This window comes from Oryzias latipes, chromosome 2 (genome assembly GCF_002234675.1).
Source record: "Oryzias latipes chromosome 2, ASM223467v1".
Lineage (NCBI taxonomy): Eukaryota > Metazoa > Chordata > Actinopteri > Beloniformes > Adrianichthyidae > Oryzias > Oryzias latipes.
In genome coordinates, this window is record NC_019860.2 from 15,074,547 (window position 1) to 15,090,471 (window position 15,925).

The 15,925-nt window shown below is 41.3% G+C and overlaps 1 protein-coding gene across 16 annotated transcripts in view; it reads left to right on the forward strand.

The window, feature by feature from the left end:
- Positions 1–14,335, forward strand: part of unc80 (unc-80 homolog, NALCN channel complex subunit) — a 68,020-nt gene extending 53,685 nt beyond the window's left edge. For 8 of the 16 annotated variants that reach the window (XM_023965019.1, XM_023965024.1, XM_023965038.1 and 5 more), the window contains 18 exons: positions 172–268; positions 349–519; positions 600–911; positions 1,077–1,307; positions 2,439–2,562; positions 2,800–2,925; positions 3,016–3,139; positions 3,218–3,424; positions 3,690–3,874; positions 3,952–4,117; positions 4,221–4,400; positions 4,765–4,912; positions 5,703–5,759; positions 6,685–6,766; positions 7,770–7,875; positions 9,529–9,549; positions 9,763–9,971; positions 11,487–14,335. In XM_023965019.1, the coding sequence (XP_023820787.1) occupies positions 172–268; positions 349–519; positions 600–911; positions 1,077–1,307; positions 2,439–2,562; positions 2,800–2,925; positions 3,016–3,139; positions 3,218–3,424; positions 3,690–3,874; positions 3,952–4,117; positions 4,221–4,400; positions 4,765–4,912; positions 5,703–5,759; positions 6,685–6,766; positions 7,770–7,875; positions 9,529–9,549; positions 9,763–9,971; positions 11,487–11,966 (3,026 nt within the window). In that variant the 3' untranslated portion in view covers positions 11,967–14,335. The remainder of the gene's footprint in view (positions 1–171; positions 269–348; positions 520–599; positions 912–1,076; positions 1,308–2,438; positions 2,563–2,799; positions 2,926–3,015; positions 3,140–3,217; positions 3,425–3,689; positions 3,875–3,951; positions 4,118–4,220; positions 4,401–4,764; positions 4,913–5,702; positions 5,760–6,684; positions 6,767–7,769; positions 7,876–9,528; positions 9,550–9,762; positions 9,972–11,486) is intronic. The other 8 variants (XM_023965027.1, XM_023965040.1, XM_023965054.1 and 5 more) reach the window with 4 other exon arrangements.
- Positions 14,336–15,925: the final 1,590 nt, after the last annotated feature.

A 15,925-nucleotide genomic window follows, 5' to 3' on the forward strand; every position in this document is an offset into this window, starting at 1 on the left:
CTGGTACCCAAAACACGCCTAGAAAATCGTGTCTGATGTTTCTTAGGTTTAGTAGCTCATATATCTGTCCTTACAAAAATTATATTAAAATAAAGTTGTTTACTCAGTTTATTATGCGCACTTGAAGTACATAAATCATACCAAACTAAAGTCTATCGTTTGTTTTGGTAGATTTCTGCTATGGTAATGAAGACTTGGTGTTCTCAGTCAGCGAGGCAATCAAGTTGTGTGTCACTGTGGTAGCTTACGCCCCTGAGTCCTTTAGAAGGTAAGAAAGGATATCAAGCAGACTTAAACAAACTGCTGCGTTAGCATTGATTACATTCACCGTTTTCTTCCCTAATACAGTCTCCAGATGTTGATGGTGTTGGAAGCATTAGTGCCATGCCACCTTCAGAAACTAAAGAGCAACACAGTGACAATGGAGTCCGCTTCAGCTGCCAGAGACGAAATTGCAGCCATTGCCGCCTTGGCCACATCTTTGCAAGCTCTCCTCTACAGCTCAGAGGCGCTTACCAGGTTTGTCTCGCCATCCGATTGTTTTTGTGTCTTACCTTCATTTTTGAGTTCTTCTCGTTCTATCAAATGATCTTCCAAAGGCCCATGACTGCGCCCCAGATGTCTCGATGTGATCAAGGCCACAAGGGCGGCACAGCGGCCAACCACGCCTTGTCAGGAGGAGTCAATACCAGGGACAACATCCACCTGATGGAGGAAGGACAAGGCATGCCAAGGGAGGAATTGGATGAACGTATCGCCAGAGAGGAATTTCGTAGACCACGAGAGTCGCTGTTGAACATCTGCACTGAGTTTTACAAACACTGTGGACCTCGGCTCAAAATTCTGCAGAACGTTGCTGGCGAACCCCGGGTCACAGCTTTGGAACTGCTGGATATAAAGTCACACATGAGGTAATGATATGAAAACCGCTTGTAATTGATATTTTTGAGATTAACTGAAAGAATTTCACTTTATTACACCAAGTCCTTAAACAACATTGGGAATACCCAAAAATGTTTATTTCATGTCTAAAGAAAGCAAAGCATTCTTTTTTCCCATAAAAATGCGTGTCTTAGGCTTGCAGAAATTGCTCACGCTCTGCTTAAGCTGGCGCCCTACGACACCCTTACCATGGAGAGCCGAGGTCTGCGGCGCTACATCATGGAGATGCTACCCATCACCGACTGGTCGTCAGAGGCTGTCCGACCGGCTCTCATCCTCATCCTCAAGAGGCTTGATCGGATGTTTAACAAGATCCACAAGATGCCAACGCTCAGGTGCGCTCGCCCTCAGGCACTATGCACCAGGTCTGTTAAATACCTTTTTCTCCGATTCCCTGTGAGTGTGTCATGCTGTGCCAGTGCCATGGTGTGTAGAGTAGATAGACGGCTTCTTGGCACTGTGATCTGTCACGCCGCCTTCGTGGGGTGCTTCACCGTAAGTGCTGTAAGTGTTGCTTTGCTGTATTTCTGCGCAGTTGTCACGACATAAATGCATACGTGGGTTTGTGACTTGTTTGTACATATAACCAATTACTGGTTGTGTTCCCTCTACGCCGGCTGAAAGCTTAATACCATTTTTGAAAGTTGTCTTATCCCATTGTTAAAGTCCCATTAGCGGTAATACATCTAAGTGTGTGACATTTGTTGATCTATCCCCTGGGGGAGCAGTGAGCTGACACGCTTGTGAACCATGTAGTGGTTTGACCAACAAATCAAACCAAATAATGCTAAGTGGTGAGCAGTGAGGTATCGGGTCCCATTTTAAAATGTGAACTCATGACCTTCCAGCTAAGGATTGGACACTTTGATGTGCACCGGGCATGTCAAGTACTCGCTGAACATGGAGCTTTGGACGCGCTTTAAGCATTTGTGTTCACACCGGCCTGTCACTACCCGATACTACCACATGTGGTCATAGTTGGATTAGGCTTGGTGCAAAATGTTAAAGAGGTGGAAATTTTGTGAATCTTGCTCCAGGCTTTTTCTTTTACAGCTCCATTCTGATATATGAAAGACTTGGTGTTATATAAGTGCAGCCGGGCACAAACCGCAATTAATCTCTCCCCCATGATCCAATTTTAAAGAGATGGCACTTACGTGTTTTTAAAAGGACGCCACCCAAACGTTACTACCAAATCCAAAAATACAAACCAGAACCTGAAAGCTAGCTAAGAGGGAACACTTGTGTCCAGTGTTTTTCTGACGTTAGCTGCCGTTGTTTGTGAGCTTTGCAACATTTGTTGTTCAAACTAGCCACGATTTTGACAGTCAGTAAATTGCTTCCTTCTACTTTGGAGCACACTGAGTATTTTGACTTATGCCAACGTTTTTTTTTTCTTAAAAGGCAAATTGATTTTTGTTTTTTTATTTACCTTTATTTGAAATTCACCCACTTGTCTTCTGTCATGCGGTGTCATTCGGCTGTGTGTTTCCTAGGAGGCAGGTGGAATGGGAGGCGGCCAGCAATCTAATCGAGGGAATCTGCTTGACCCTGCAGCGACAGCCAATCATTTCTTTTCTCCCCCACCTACGCTCTCTGATCAACGTCTGTGTAAACCTGGTATGAAAGCACCCCAACGTGAATGAAATACTTTGAAATTCTATAAGGCTGTTTAAGCATAAAATATTGTGTACATGTGAGTAGTTTTTGAGCAAAGTCAGTTTAAGTAGCTTGCATATGGAATTTTAAGTACTTAACAAACTTTTGTCATCAGACCCAACACAAGTGCACATCATTGTTAATCTCTGGTACAAATGGAAAAAAGTTTTTTTTAAAGAAATATCTGTTTCTCAACAGGTAATGGGCGTTGTTGGCCCCTCCAGTGTGGCGGACGGGCTGCCTCTTCTCCACCTGAGCCCCTACCTCTCTCCTCCTCTTCCTTTCAGCACAGCTGTAGTCCGGCTGGTTGCCCTTCAGATCCAGGTGCGGCAAACCTAAATCCAAGCTCAACAAACATATACTCTGAACGAAGACAATTTTTGACTAATATTTTACTTTTTTTTTATTTCGTAGGCCTTGAAGGATGACTTCCCTCTTAGTCATGTGATCTCTCCTTTCACTAACCAAGAGCGCCGAGAGGGAATGTTGCTCAACCTGCTGATTCCCTTTGTGTTGACCGTTGGATCTGGAAGCAAAGGTAAGTAAAAAAGGCACTCAAGCAAAATCTATTTCTCTGATATCCTGTAAGTTTTGTTTGGGTATTCTTTTTTTGCAGATAGCCCTCACCTTGAGCAGCCGGAGATCTTTCTCCTCCTGCAGACTGTCATCAATATCCTTCTGCCTCCACGTATCATCTCCACCTCACGCACCAAGAACTTCATGTTGGACGCTTCTCCGGCTCACTGCTCCACACCTGGTGACACAGGGAAGGATTTGCGGCGCGAGGGTTTGGCAGAGTCCACCAGCCAGGCTGCTTATCTTGGTAAAGCAAACACATTAAAACAAACCTACCCTACCTTGACCCTCAAGAACTACCGCGCTCTTTGATTTCTAGCTCCACCCAATTAGCATGTAATCATCAGTCTCAAGGGGTTCAAACTCTTATTGGCTGAAAACACCAGATCCCAGTAATCAACTGTCAGTCGGACATGAATACCCCAAAAATACATGAACCTTGAAGACCAGGGTTTGGTATTTTTGTGTGTTGGCACTCTCAAAATTGTAGCATTCACTTTCTCCTCCCACAGCTCTGAAGGTGGTGCTGGTTTGCTTTGAGCGCTCGCTGGGAAACCAGTGGTATCGTCTGAGCCTGCAGGTAAAAGAGATGGCTCTACGGAAGGTGGGCGGATTGGCGTTCTGGGACTTTATAGACTTTATCGTCCGAACCCGCATCCCTATTTTCGTCTTGCTGAGACCTTTTATTCAGTGCAAGGTAAAGTACTGTAATGTTGACTACCACATGTATCATTTCCAAAAACAGTTTATTGAGGCTTTTGAAAACATTTTCAGCTGCTGACCCAGCCAGCCGATTCTCAAGAAGAGATCACAGCACGCCACCACATTGCAGACCAACTGGAGCGCCGCTTCATCCCAAGACCTTTGTGCAAGAGCTCCCTGTTTGCAGAATTCAACAATGAGCTAAAGATCCTAAAAGAGGCTGTGCACAGTGGCTCTGGTCAGACACAGGAATGAATCTTGAACCAATAATGAAATGCTTTCATCACTTCAAGCTTTCATTCATGTCTGGTTGATCTGTTTTATCTTATTCCCTGAAACAGCGTACCAAGGAAAGACCTCCATCAGTACAGTTGGCACTTCTACGTCAGCGTATCGCCTCAGTTTGGCCACAATGTCACGCTCAAACACAGGTACCGGTACAGTTTGGGAGCAGGAAAGCCAACCGTCACGCCAACCATCACAGGACACTCTCAGCCGCACTGATGAGGATGACGAAGAAAGTAAGGGTGCTCCTCTTTCGGAGCGTTTTGATTGTTGTCTTGACATTCTTTCAAATCCTGTAACTCTTCAACCATTTATGTATAAACGTACGAAGCACTTGCAACACTTTACAGCAGTGAAGTGCTTACGCAATCAACGCAGTCAGCTACTACTGTAGCAGATAATAGCAGCTTTGTGCCATTTACATTAGCAATATGTTACATGTTTGCAAAGCTGCTATGAAAATTCCTAAGAACCAGAGGATTCGCGTTGATCATGTGAATGATCAAAGAGTTATGGTACGTCAAAAGCCGTGTGTTATTCAGGTGTCACTGGTGACATCTCCAATGTTAAAGGGTTACACTCCATTTGACTCACCCCCAGATGACTCTATTAGCATCCCAAGTGTTGTGAGCGAGCATGAGGCCTTCCTGCCGCGAGTGATGTCTCAGCGACGTTTCTCCAGCCACGCCACCGGCTCAGCAACATTGCAGCCAGAAGGTCCTCGTAGTACCATGCTGCCAAGTCAAAGGTAATGTCCGAAAATGAAAGGTTATAGTTCTTGTTGGACAGCCTTCCCTTGTCTATGCCTAACTTTAAAGCTTTGAAGAAACAGTAAAAAATTGATGCACAAAATAGCTAAACCCCTTACTTTTTGAACACAACTCTTGGTAAATATTTGCTTTTGGTCATTATAATTTGAAACATTTTGTTAACCAAATCAATCTTCAGCTACAAGATCCAATAGCCACTCATTACTATCACTATCGTCATTGTTTGACTGGAGTATTTTGGCCAGTTCCAGGGCCAGTTCGACGGCTAGATCACATATTTGACCAAGATGGCAGCAAAATACCTTATGCATTGCTCTTCGTGTTTTAGATTTCACCTAAATTTAATTTCTAACATGATTTTTGATAACAAGTTTTTTGTATTTCTATGCCCAAAGTTAGGTACGCTGTACCACTTTTGTTCTTTGCCTTTAGCTCCACCCACAATTTGAACATTTAACAAAATATGTGTACAATTTAAATCCTTTTTCGGCATACGGGTTTGTATTTTTTCTTACTGATCAATCAGTCATCACACAATCACAGTCATATTTTTCTGTATATCTCTGTTAATTGATGATGTTCTTTATTAAGGAATGTCAGCTGAATATTGAAACAAAAAAAAAGATCTACTTCATCATTCATAGCTGTCACTGGAACAAGAGTCTAGCCTTTTCACCCGGGAAGGGAGGAGCTAAGAGTGGCCATGAATCTCAACTAAACTCCCTGAACTCCCATTCTCCCCCTTCCCTTCACTCCCCCTTCTTACAGCGAACCCAATGTGCTAGATGAATCCCAGGGCCTTCTGCAGGAGGGTCACCTCTCTAGGTACAGTGGCCCTCTCTGTGTTTTCTGTCCAGTTGGTGCATTTCTTGCATCTGTCCGCCACTGGGAGGGGCATCACCTCAGGACGGCGTCCTCTTATTGGCCGTCAATCACTCATCCACATCCAATCAAATCGTCGCGGCCCTGTCCCACCTCTGTCCCCCTCTTTCTGTGTGGGTCCAGTGTGCCTTGTCTCTGTCCCCTCCCTAACCCAACCTCACCCTCTTTTGAGCTCCACACTGACCCTCATCTCCCTAGCTCATCTGCTGTAGTAGCCTAACCAGGAGCCTTAAAATAATTTTTTAAAAAGCTTACGAGGGGCCCCACCAGGCTTTGTTTTTCTTCTGTTAGCTGTGGGTCTTTTCAGTTGATGTGTCATCACCAAAGTCAGCCTTTTTCCCATTGGTGTCTCATACTGTTTCATGTCTTCCAGGCTTCTCGTGATCAAATTGGCCGTCCCAAATGTGGATACCAATCTGTCAGGGCAAAGGGGAATTGGTGTGGCAACCCCAGTTTTGTTTTTTTTTTCCCCCATTTTATTTGTTAAAACTGAAATGGGGAATTTGCCTTTCTTGGTTGGAAGGGAACAATTGTTTTTGACTGATAGATTAAAAAGTGTTGCTACTCCAGCCCCTATTATACCCTGTTGTGTTTTCGGTGTGTAAATCATGGCAGCACTGTTTTTGTTTCTGCGCTGTGACTGGGTGTCTTGTAGTTTATTGTGTGTGTTGTGTAGTTAGTTAGTTAATATGAGTATCGTAGACGAAAGTTGTAATGAAACATTGATTTAGGAAGTAAACGGTTTTGGATGAAGTGTTGTTTCTCTTTTTTTTTTCACGACGGTGTGTTGTGTGTGTTTTGTGTGTGTGTGTTTGTGTGTGTGTGTGAATGCATTGTACACCCGTGTCCATCTGACTGGATTTGACAGGGTTGCCAGTGTGCAGAGTGAACCAGGTCAACAGAACATCCTCCTTCAACCTCCATTGGGAAGAAAACGAGGACTCAGACAGGTGTGGATACGCAACCGCTTCCGTTTTCCTTCCATCTTTTTTAGAATGAATCTTTAAAGCTTTGTCCACACCGGGCATGTGTGGCACGTTTAAGAATGTGCTTTTAGGATACTGTGGTCTGTCGCTACCAAGTTCACGAGGTTCACAAATCATTGAAGACAAAAGGTTCAGCGCACTGTCTAATGGGTCTAGATGACCCCACTCCCAATGTTAAAGTGCCCAGGATAACACAAGGGTTACAAAATACATTTAAATACATTTTTTGTCAAAAATTATTTCGACGCAATGCATTGTGGTCTATATTCGCCAATCTAATGAGCATCGATGCATACTGGTTTTGCGCAAAGACTTCAGGGAAATTCCTAGGGCCCTGGATTTTGTAATTGTAGATTCGGACAACACTACAAAATGGCGAACGCACAATATAGTGTACTATATAGTGCGTGGCGAATGAATTAGGAAACAACCAATTTGTGGTCTACAGCACCGTTTTTTTAGCTCAAATCTTCTGGAATAAGGTGTAACGCTATAGCTCCATCTAGTGGCCAAATGGAAACGCCCTGCAGGAGAAGCAGAACATTTATTTTTGTAATATGAGCCGGTTTACAGCCTTTACGATGTTAGTGAACTGCACATTTTTGTCGGAGCTTCTCTGTTTGAGAAACCTTGACGCACTGCATGGTGTTAACAATCTCATTGGTTTATCATTTCACCTATACATTTTACATTATGTTAACTTTATCAGGTTAAAATGACTATCTTCAAAACATATATAGATTATTGTTTTCTATACACATATGTTTGAATTTGTAAACAGTGCAAATTGCAAATTGAATTTATTTGAATCGAATCAAATCGATTCTGGAAATTATTGGTGATAGCCAGCCCTAATTTAAACTCCTTAACAAGAAGCAAAATGTGAGCAATTTACTTTCGTTTCAGTGTTTTAATACCAATGTAAAATAATTTCTGGCTTCTGAAATTTTAATTGGACCTTTTGCAGCTGCGGCGCCCCCTGCTGTCCATTCCGAAAAATGAACCGCGCAGCCGGTCTGGAGCCAGACTCTCGACAACACGCAGGAGCATCCAGCCCAAGAACAAACCAATGGGTAATGGCGTGTGTGCTGTCGTCTGTGTACGCCAACTAGAGGACAAACTTCCCTGCGCTTCAGATCCAGCAGAGCACAGACGTTTTATCCTCAAAGAGATCTTGGAAACTCTTCTTTTTAATAATTCTGGTTGTTCTATATAAAAATCCCTCAAATTTATCATAAGATGAACATTTTTTGTTGAAAATTGGAACTGGGCTGCACTATGCAAAAACAATGTTTGTAGTTCAAAAAATGACAACAAAACCCCCCTAAAAAACTAATTTTGTTTAACATAAACAAAACATTTTTTTCTGTAACCATTTAATCATGGATACTAAGGTTTAGTTAGTAGTTTTCAATATCCAATAGATAGTGTTTTCTTTGTCCAACAATAAGACGGACATTTTTGGAATGGTAGGCGTCATCGGCCATGTCTGTTTTTTGTTTAAGCTTGTTTTTTCTAAATAACGGCCTAATAACTTGTTAAGTCAAAAAAAAACCAGTTTTCTTGAGAGATAAAGAAACAGCTGTTCTTATTGAGAAAATTGGTAAATAGGTCATGCTTTGTAGAAAAATCAATGTTTGTTTTGCTGTGATAACAGAACACAATTACAACTCGTTGATCGGCAGTCAGCACAGTCGCTGGGGCCGGGCTTATTTTTTCTCAAATGACAGGTGTTGATTTAAAATTTGTTTCTGACCTAAAAAAATTCCCCCTTAAGTTAGACCACAACTTAAGTCATTGATAATAAGTTGAACAATTAGTGTTTACCATTTTAACGCAACATTTTCGTCAAACTGGTGTGTTTTCTATTGATTTCCAAAAACAGGGAAACCAAAAAAAAATTCTCCAGGTGAAGATTATTTGTTCAATTTTATTAGTTATATTTTACAAAATAAAACTACAGTGATCTTGTATTCTCGACGTGTAATATATTTCCTTTATTTTGAAACAAACACAGGCTAAAAAGTAATACTAGCAGATGTGGCTGTTCTGGACTTCTGGACTTTAGTACCTGCAATATATAATGAAATAAATTTGAATTGTAATTTTAAAAATCACATAACATTTTATGTTACAGTTTGTATGCACAAATGATTTGTTTTTTTATTAATATCATAAACCCAGAAATATGCAGCAGTTCCCTCCAATATGTTTGCATATGATTAACTAGAGTCTGTTTAAGGTCTTTTTTATAAAATAATTTTTTAAGTGAAAAAAAAAGGCTTTTATTAATGTCAGTTTCAAAAATTTGATCTACTGTACCTTTTATTTTTTTTAGAGATGTTTTAGCTTTTCTTTTAACTCAAGCCATGAAGCTGTTCAACTTTTTTAAGGTTATAGAGGCCAAATATTAAATATTTTATCTTCCAGTGTCTGACATCAGTGGTTTTGAAAGACAGACTGATTTCAAAAGGTGGAATAATATTCTTTATCATCACGCCCATTTTTGGTGGCATGATACTTTTGGTTCGATGATCAAAAAACGAGTGGATATTTGAAATGTATTAACAAATCAATGAAATGTCTGTGGGCTGACTTGAACTGAGCCACCACCCTCCCACCATTCACAACCTCCGTCTTTGTTCCAATGCTGTTGGTTGGAGCTCGTCTCACCGGACTGACTCTGTCACTTTGTTCTGTCCCATGCCTTATGTTTCCATGTAAAGAAACATTATTGGACTGTGAAGGTGAGACTCAACCGTTAAACCCTTCCTCTCCACCCTGCAACGGCCCGCCCCCCTTTTGTATCTGCAACCTCACCCAACAGGGCGCTCTGCATGTCTGTCTTGCACCCCTCTCCCAGCCCTCCGCCTCCTCCCTTCTTGTCCCGCCTCCTCCATCCGATGCATTGCTGCTTGTGGCTGTTCCTGTCTTTATTCAAAGGCACCGTCTGCCCACAGCACAAGCGGATCAGAAGAGGTCCGTCACCTTCACGGAGAATCAAGAGCAGCAGACGGCCACTGGGGGCAGCAAACCTCCAACTCCCAGCAAGGTGGAGGCTCCTGCTGAGCCAAAAGGTCCTGCTTTGTCCAAGTCTCCAACGTTGGAGGTTCCTCCTTCTGTCTCGGCCACAGTCACTGCCGACCTGCACAGGCCTGCAAACGCCCAGGTAAATTTACTAATGTTTGCTGAACTTTCATCAACTTAAAGTTAGAACTTGTATCGCATGAGTGTGTCATGGGTGTCAGTTAACAACATGCTGTTCAAATAAATATTTAGAATTTTAATAGATACATTTAACACCTTTTTTGGAATAAATTTGTACTCAAATGTGATAGAAATGAGACAAGAAAAATTGGCAGAATCCAGTGAAAAAAAATATTAGCAAATGTTTAACGGTTAATCCTTAAACTTAATAAAGTAACTTGTTTAAATACATTGTTATGGTATTTAAACAAGCCTATTTCAAAAGTTAATGTTAGTAAAAGTTTGAGGTGAGAACATGAACTAAAAATGTTAACACCCTTAGCAACATTAACATTGTTAGCATAATTAGCATTTTTAGCGGTGGGTTTTGTTGAGACAGATGAGTTCGCTTCCCAGGGGCATAAAAAAGAAATGCAGTGTGGGTCCTTCGCAAACCCCTAACGTCAAACTATGTGGCCACAAAAGGGCACAAGTCTGGATCCCCCTGTGCCTGTCCCCAGCCCGGATATAAATCAGAGTTGCATCAGAAAAGACATTTGGCGACAAACTGTGGCCATCCCTGACAGAAACTAAACATTGCCTGTGGTCATGTTAATGCTAATCCTAATGCAATGTTAGCGCTTTTAGCCACATTAGAATAGCTAACATAGCATCGTAAGTTAGCATCTTTAGCAATCTGAGACAGTCGATGGTGCTGAACGCAATCCTGGTACTAGAGCCCTGCGCGGGACTGTTTTTTTCATCCCGCACGTGCCCGCCAAATTTCTGACCATTACCGCCCGCTCCCGCAACCTTGTTTGCGGTTCTTTTCAACATCATCCATTGACATCTTCTCCATCATGTCGCAAGGCAACCTCCCTAATCCAGCTGTGTTTTTTTTTAGCCGCCCAATCCCGCCTGCAGGAAATGTCAAACCACCCGCTCCTGCGAGATTTGTGTTTGGTCTCGCGGGACTCGGCGGGATCCGATCCCAATGCAGCCCTCTACCTGGTACTATAAGTGAAATTAGCATATCTACCATAATTAATAACTTTATTAATGTGTTTTTTTGGAGGCAGTTAACAGCTGAATGGCTCACTTGGCTGGGTGTGGAACTGGCGTGTGGGAAAGCAGGGTTTGTTTCCCAAGGGGTGCAATGAGTTTAATCTAGTGTGGGTCCTTATAGGCAAGACCTTTTGCGCTACGGGCCCCAAGTCTGGGTCCCCCTGTGCCGGTCCCCCAGCCCGGATAAAAATACAGGGTTGTTTCAGGAAAGGCATCCGGCGTAAAAAAAAATTCTGCCAATCCACCTGTCCGAATCTGCGAAAGTTTAGCTAAAAATCTAAGTAAAGAAAAGGTGAGGAATGTGGTAAAATGATGTCAGTTTAATCCACTTTTCATTCCTGCCTCTGACGACAGAACGATGGTCGATTTAGTATGAACTGCTCCTTCAATGTCTAAAGTAGAAACTGCAGGATCACAGTTTGTTCTGACACAGGCCCTTCCAGCCAGGAGCACCAAAGAGAGGCGAGAGCAGTGGGGACTCCGCAGCAGCCTCTCCCCTCCACCCTCCATCTCCCGCCCTTCCACCCCAACTCCCCCGTCCCGAACCTGCTCCCCACTGCCCTTCTCACGCACCCCTTCCCCACTCTCTCTGTCCCGCACCTCTTCTCCTATCCCCCCTCCTCCCCTCCCCGTGTTGAGCTCGTCTCCCACTCCGATTTCACCGGCACCTCCTCCCGCCCTTCTCCCGCTGACCCCGCCGGGAGCGTCCATCCTCCGGGAGAGCCCCGGCGACGAGGACACAGCGGCCCTGCTGCCACGCAGCGACCCCCAGCTGCAGCTCAGCGAGGATCACGGCACAGAAAACCCGCTCCTCACGCCCCTGCTGTCCTCCTCATCTCCACGCCGCTCGCCTCGCCGCCTGCCTCTGCCACTGTCCCCGGTCGACTTGGACCTGGACGAGTCTCATGTGTGACAGATCAGGTTGCGGTCCAATGACCTTTTAAAAATGCAACTAGAAAAACAGAACCTGTCAATCCTTCATAAAAATCACAACACTTGCCCAAAAAGCTGTTGGTAAATTGAATCTACTGTCACTTCAACAAGAGATCAAAAGCCTTTAGCCTTTTAACCCCGGAGATGTCGCTGATACATGAAGAAAAAAATAACAAACTCTCCGAGCTACTATAATGCTTTGTATCCCCGTCAATACATTTAAATATCTGGTGTTTAATCATTTAAAAGAAAGCTAAAAGATGCTATAACTTTATTACAATGGCAGAAAAAAATTGTAATATTAGCCATCGTTCAGCTAAAATAAGCTGCATAGCACCCGCTTTATTTGTAAGATAAAGAAATATATATGAAAATTGTACGGATTTTTATGTGTTTCTTGGAAGGCTGTGTTGAGATACATGTATGTTTATATCACAGACCTAGAAACTTTACCAAACAAGTTTGTTTTGAGGCCAAATTAGCTGTCTCCCTCTTAAAAGCAATATTTGTTTTCTTGTTTTTATAAAAGAATCCAAGTATATTTAGTTATAAAGGTGTCTAACGTGATAAACCTTTGTTTTGTTTAAGGGGTGGAAGCTACACAAAAAAACAAAAACAAAAAAAAACTAGATGATCTGGAGGGAAAAATTCACGAACAAGTTGAAGAATTACATCGTTAAAGCCGTTTTTTTATTTTAACTAGGAGAAATTGGTAACGTTGATTTCAAATTGTTGAGGGCCTTAGTCACTACTGCCCAACGGAGGTATACAGGCTGAGCAAATCTACGGGGCCTGCAGGTGATCAGCGAGGAAGTCGTCTTGTTACAGTTACATCTTAGTCTGATTGTGAGCTCATTCTTTCAACTTGATCAGTCTCAATAGGCCTGTTGATGTACCTTTCTAAATATTTGTCTTAGTTGTGCGACACTACAGATTCAGTAATGTCATGAAAAAATAGGATAACACTGGGAATACACCATTGACTGTTTCTGAGAACTGGACTGAGTGACATCCTCTTTCTTTGCGTTTTAAATCGGAAGTACCCGCTAGCTCCAAGAATCCAAAAATAAATCTGCATTGCAAGTCATTCGAGTGAAAAACTGGCCAAACAGGTGCCTCAATAAAATTTGTGGTCTTTCATCAAACGTTCGCCCGAGCTCGCTTTCAAGTGGTAGGGGTGTGGCCTTCAAACAAGTGGTGGTCGTTTGCTATAGAAATGATGACTCAGACTGACTTGGACCAATCACAGCCTACAGACGGTTGCTGGTTCCAACGTGGTGACGTCCAAGTGGAGAAAAAATGGCGACTGAATTGACTTCATTTCCATAGTAGGGCATTTTCTACAAGTGATGTCACAGTCACTAGGTCCAGTTCTCCATTCAGTCAAAAAATGTTACAAAACAAAAGTCATTTTTATTGGTTTGGAGCGATTCGGCGTAAGAGAAAAGCTGTAGTTATCTTTATTCAAGGTTTTCTCTTTTTTTGTCATATTAAAACAGATTTTAAATACTAAAATTTTAATTAGAAATGTTCACATGCGCTTTTCTTAGATTACTTTTTCAGACTTCTCCTGTTGGCTGACGAATACTAAGGTGGCAATAACCACGGTTACATGAATGTTTTGTCAAATTATTTCATTTACTTGATCATTTACTCCCCTCCCCCAGATTCTTCTAATTTCCTTTCAAAATCATCCAAATTACTTTCAAAAGATTTTGCCTATTACATTTTTTAGCTCCTGTGATTTCTACATTATATTTGTGACCAAAGACTGTATCTCTATGTTTTTGTGATCTTCACAGTAATCAGAAAAAAAGCTTTCTTTAAAACTTGTTGTAACGTAGCGCTCGTGCTTTCTTGTCTGTGTTCGTGGCGTTCCTCTTGCGCTCCAAACAGCGGGTGAATGTGCAATGGTGAATATGCCGTGATTTGCCATTAGCTTGTGGCTCATTTCATGCCTTAACAGAGAGACTCGCTCATCTGTGTTCCGACTCCCTGTAAAAACCCTTGAACGTGTAGTACTTCAGATCATTCTAGAACATGTGCCATATATCACACCAATGCACTGTGATTGTTTGGTTTTTGTTATTAGCTGCTCCTTGTGTGTTTTCTTTTGACTGTTAATGCAAATCTTTGTGAAAAAGCTGTTAAGATTTATAGATTTATTTATAGTTTGTTGTTTCTCCGTAATAAATAAAATAAATGCTTCTTAAGCTTTATTAAATTTCAACAAAACAGGAGTTTAAAGTTATTTTAAATCCAATTATTTCCCCCAAAACTGTGTCTAAAGGTGTCTTCTTTGTGCAAATGCAGAATATATCTAAATAAATGGATATTGTTTACATTGTTTATTCATTTTATGCTCATTTGTGGATGTTTTAGTCAAAGCTTAAGTGCTGTTAGCATTGCTAACTCAAGTTGACTCTGTCACCCACCCCTACAAATTGGATGTCACGTGGATGAGTAGATCCAGTCTACATTCCATCTGTACATCGAAGACCAATCGTGGACGTCGTGCAATTTAGGTCCACTATTTGGACGTCAAATAACGACATTACTTTGCCGTCAATTTCCTTGCCACCTTAAAAATGTCTGTTCGGCTATTTAATTAGATGTGATAGGAATGCGTCTTAATCATTGACACCCAATAAACATTTGGATTTCTGTACATCATGGAAACTATGTCAACTATTTTTAGGGGCTTTTTTTAACTTGTCCTATCCAGCAATTGTGCAAACAGATTAAGGCTTGAGACCTCTTGCATTGGTAAAAATGTTACTGTGACAATAGGGGGTTGTGAATCTTCGGACACATGAGGTGTACATTTGTATAAACCCCTGTTGTATTTGAGGCTAAACTTTATTTTTACAAAAAAAAAATGTTTTAACCGGACGGAAATGAGAATTGAGGAGAGAGTGGGATGTTAGAGATGGGGTGTATAAAGGAAAAGGGGGAAAAAGAAAGAGTTTGAAGAAGTTGGAGGATGACTACAAAGTAGGAGTTAGAATTACCAAAAAAAAAGGTAACTAGTTCATAGAGGTTTATCATTACATGAATCAAAAGGGGGGGGCCTGTCTAGACACACTCATCCACACACTCAGATATTATGGAGTGATTTTTTGCCACCACGTTGCACACAAACTTTCTAAGTTGCAAGTGAAAATAATAAAGATTTTGCAACGTGGTGGCAGGAGTATCACTCCATAGTGTTACAGAACATAAATTGATAAGATCAGAAAGAAGAAAAAGAACACATGATTTTGTAGTTTAATGTACTTTTTTATTCTTGTTAACAAATTCAATTATACACAATAAAAAATAAAAATAAACCCGACAATAAAGTTACTGTTTGACAGTAAATTAAGATACATCAACAGCGGGTATTTCATTTAGAAAATGTCAAATGCTTCAAACATCAAAGTTTTTTTATATCAAATGAAACATTTTTGATATCTAACATATAAAATAGGGCAAATTTTATTGAATGTGCAGCATTTTTCCACATGTTTATATAGAAAAACAATTATCTGCTGCTAATTCTTCTAAAGAAACAAACAACTTGAATCTCTTCACATAATAACATCTGGTAAACTGGCACTGATTCACTTCTATAACGTTAACAAAAAGTACATTCAAATGGATAAATGAACGTGTTTGATCATCGATTGATAGATTCACAGGCATTCAGTAAAGGTGGGAAATTTTCTTTTTCATTTTGTTTGTTTTGTCTTTAAAAAGCTACTTTTTCCGTGTATTAATTAACCAATGTTAATATGGATTTTATTGTTGATGTTTGTTAGTTTTTTTTCCTTTATAGAATTTAAAAAAATCCTACGTATACCTTTTTGTTTATTCTGAAATCCTGAACTTTATCAGGACAGTTTATTTTTCGGACGTTCCCTGAATGTCTCGGACAACACACCTGCTGGGCTCTCGCGT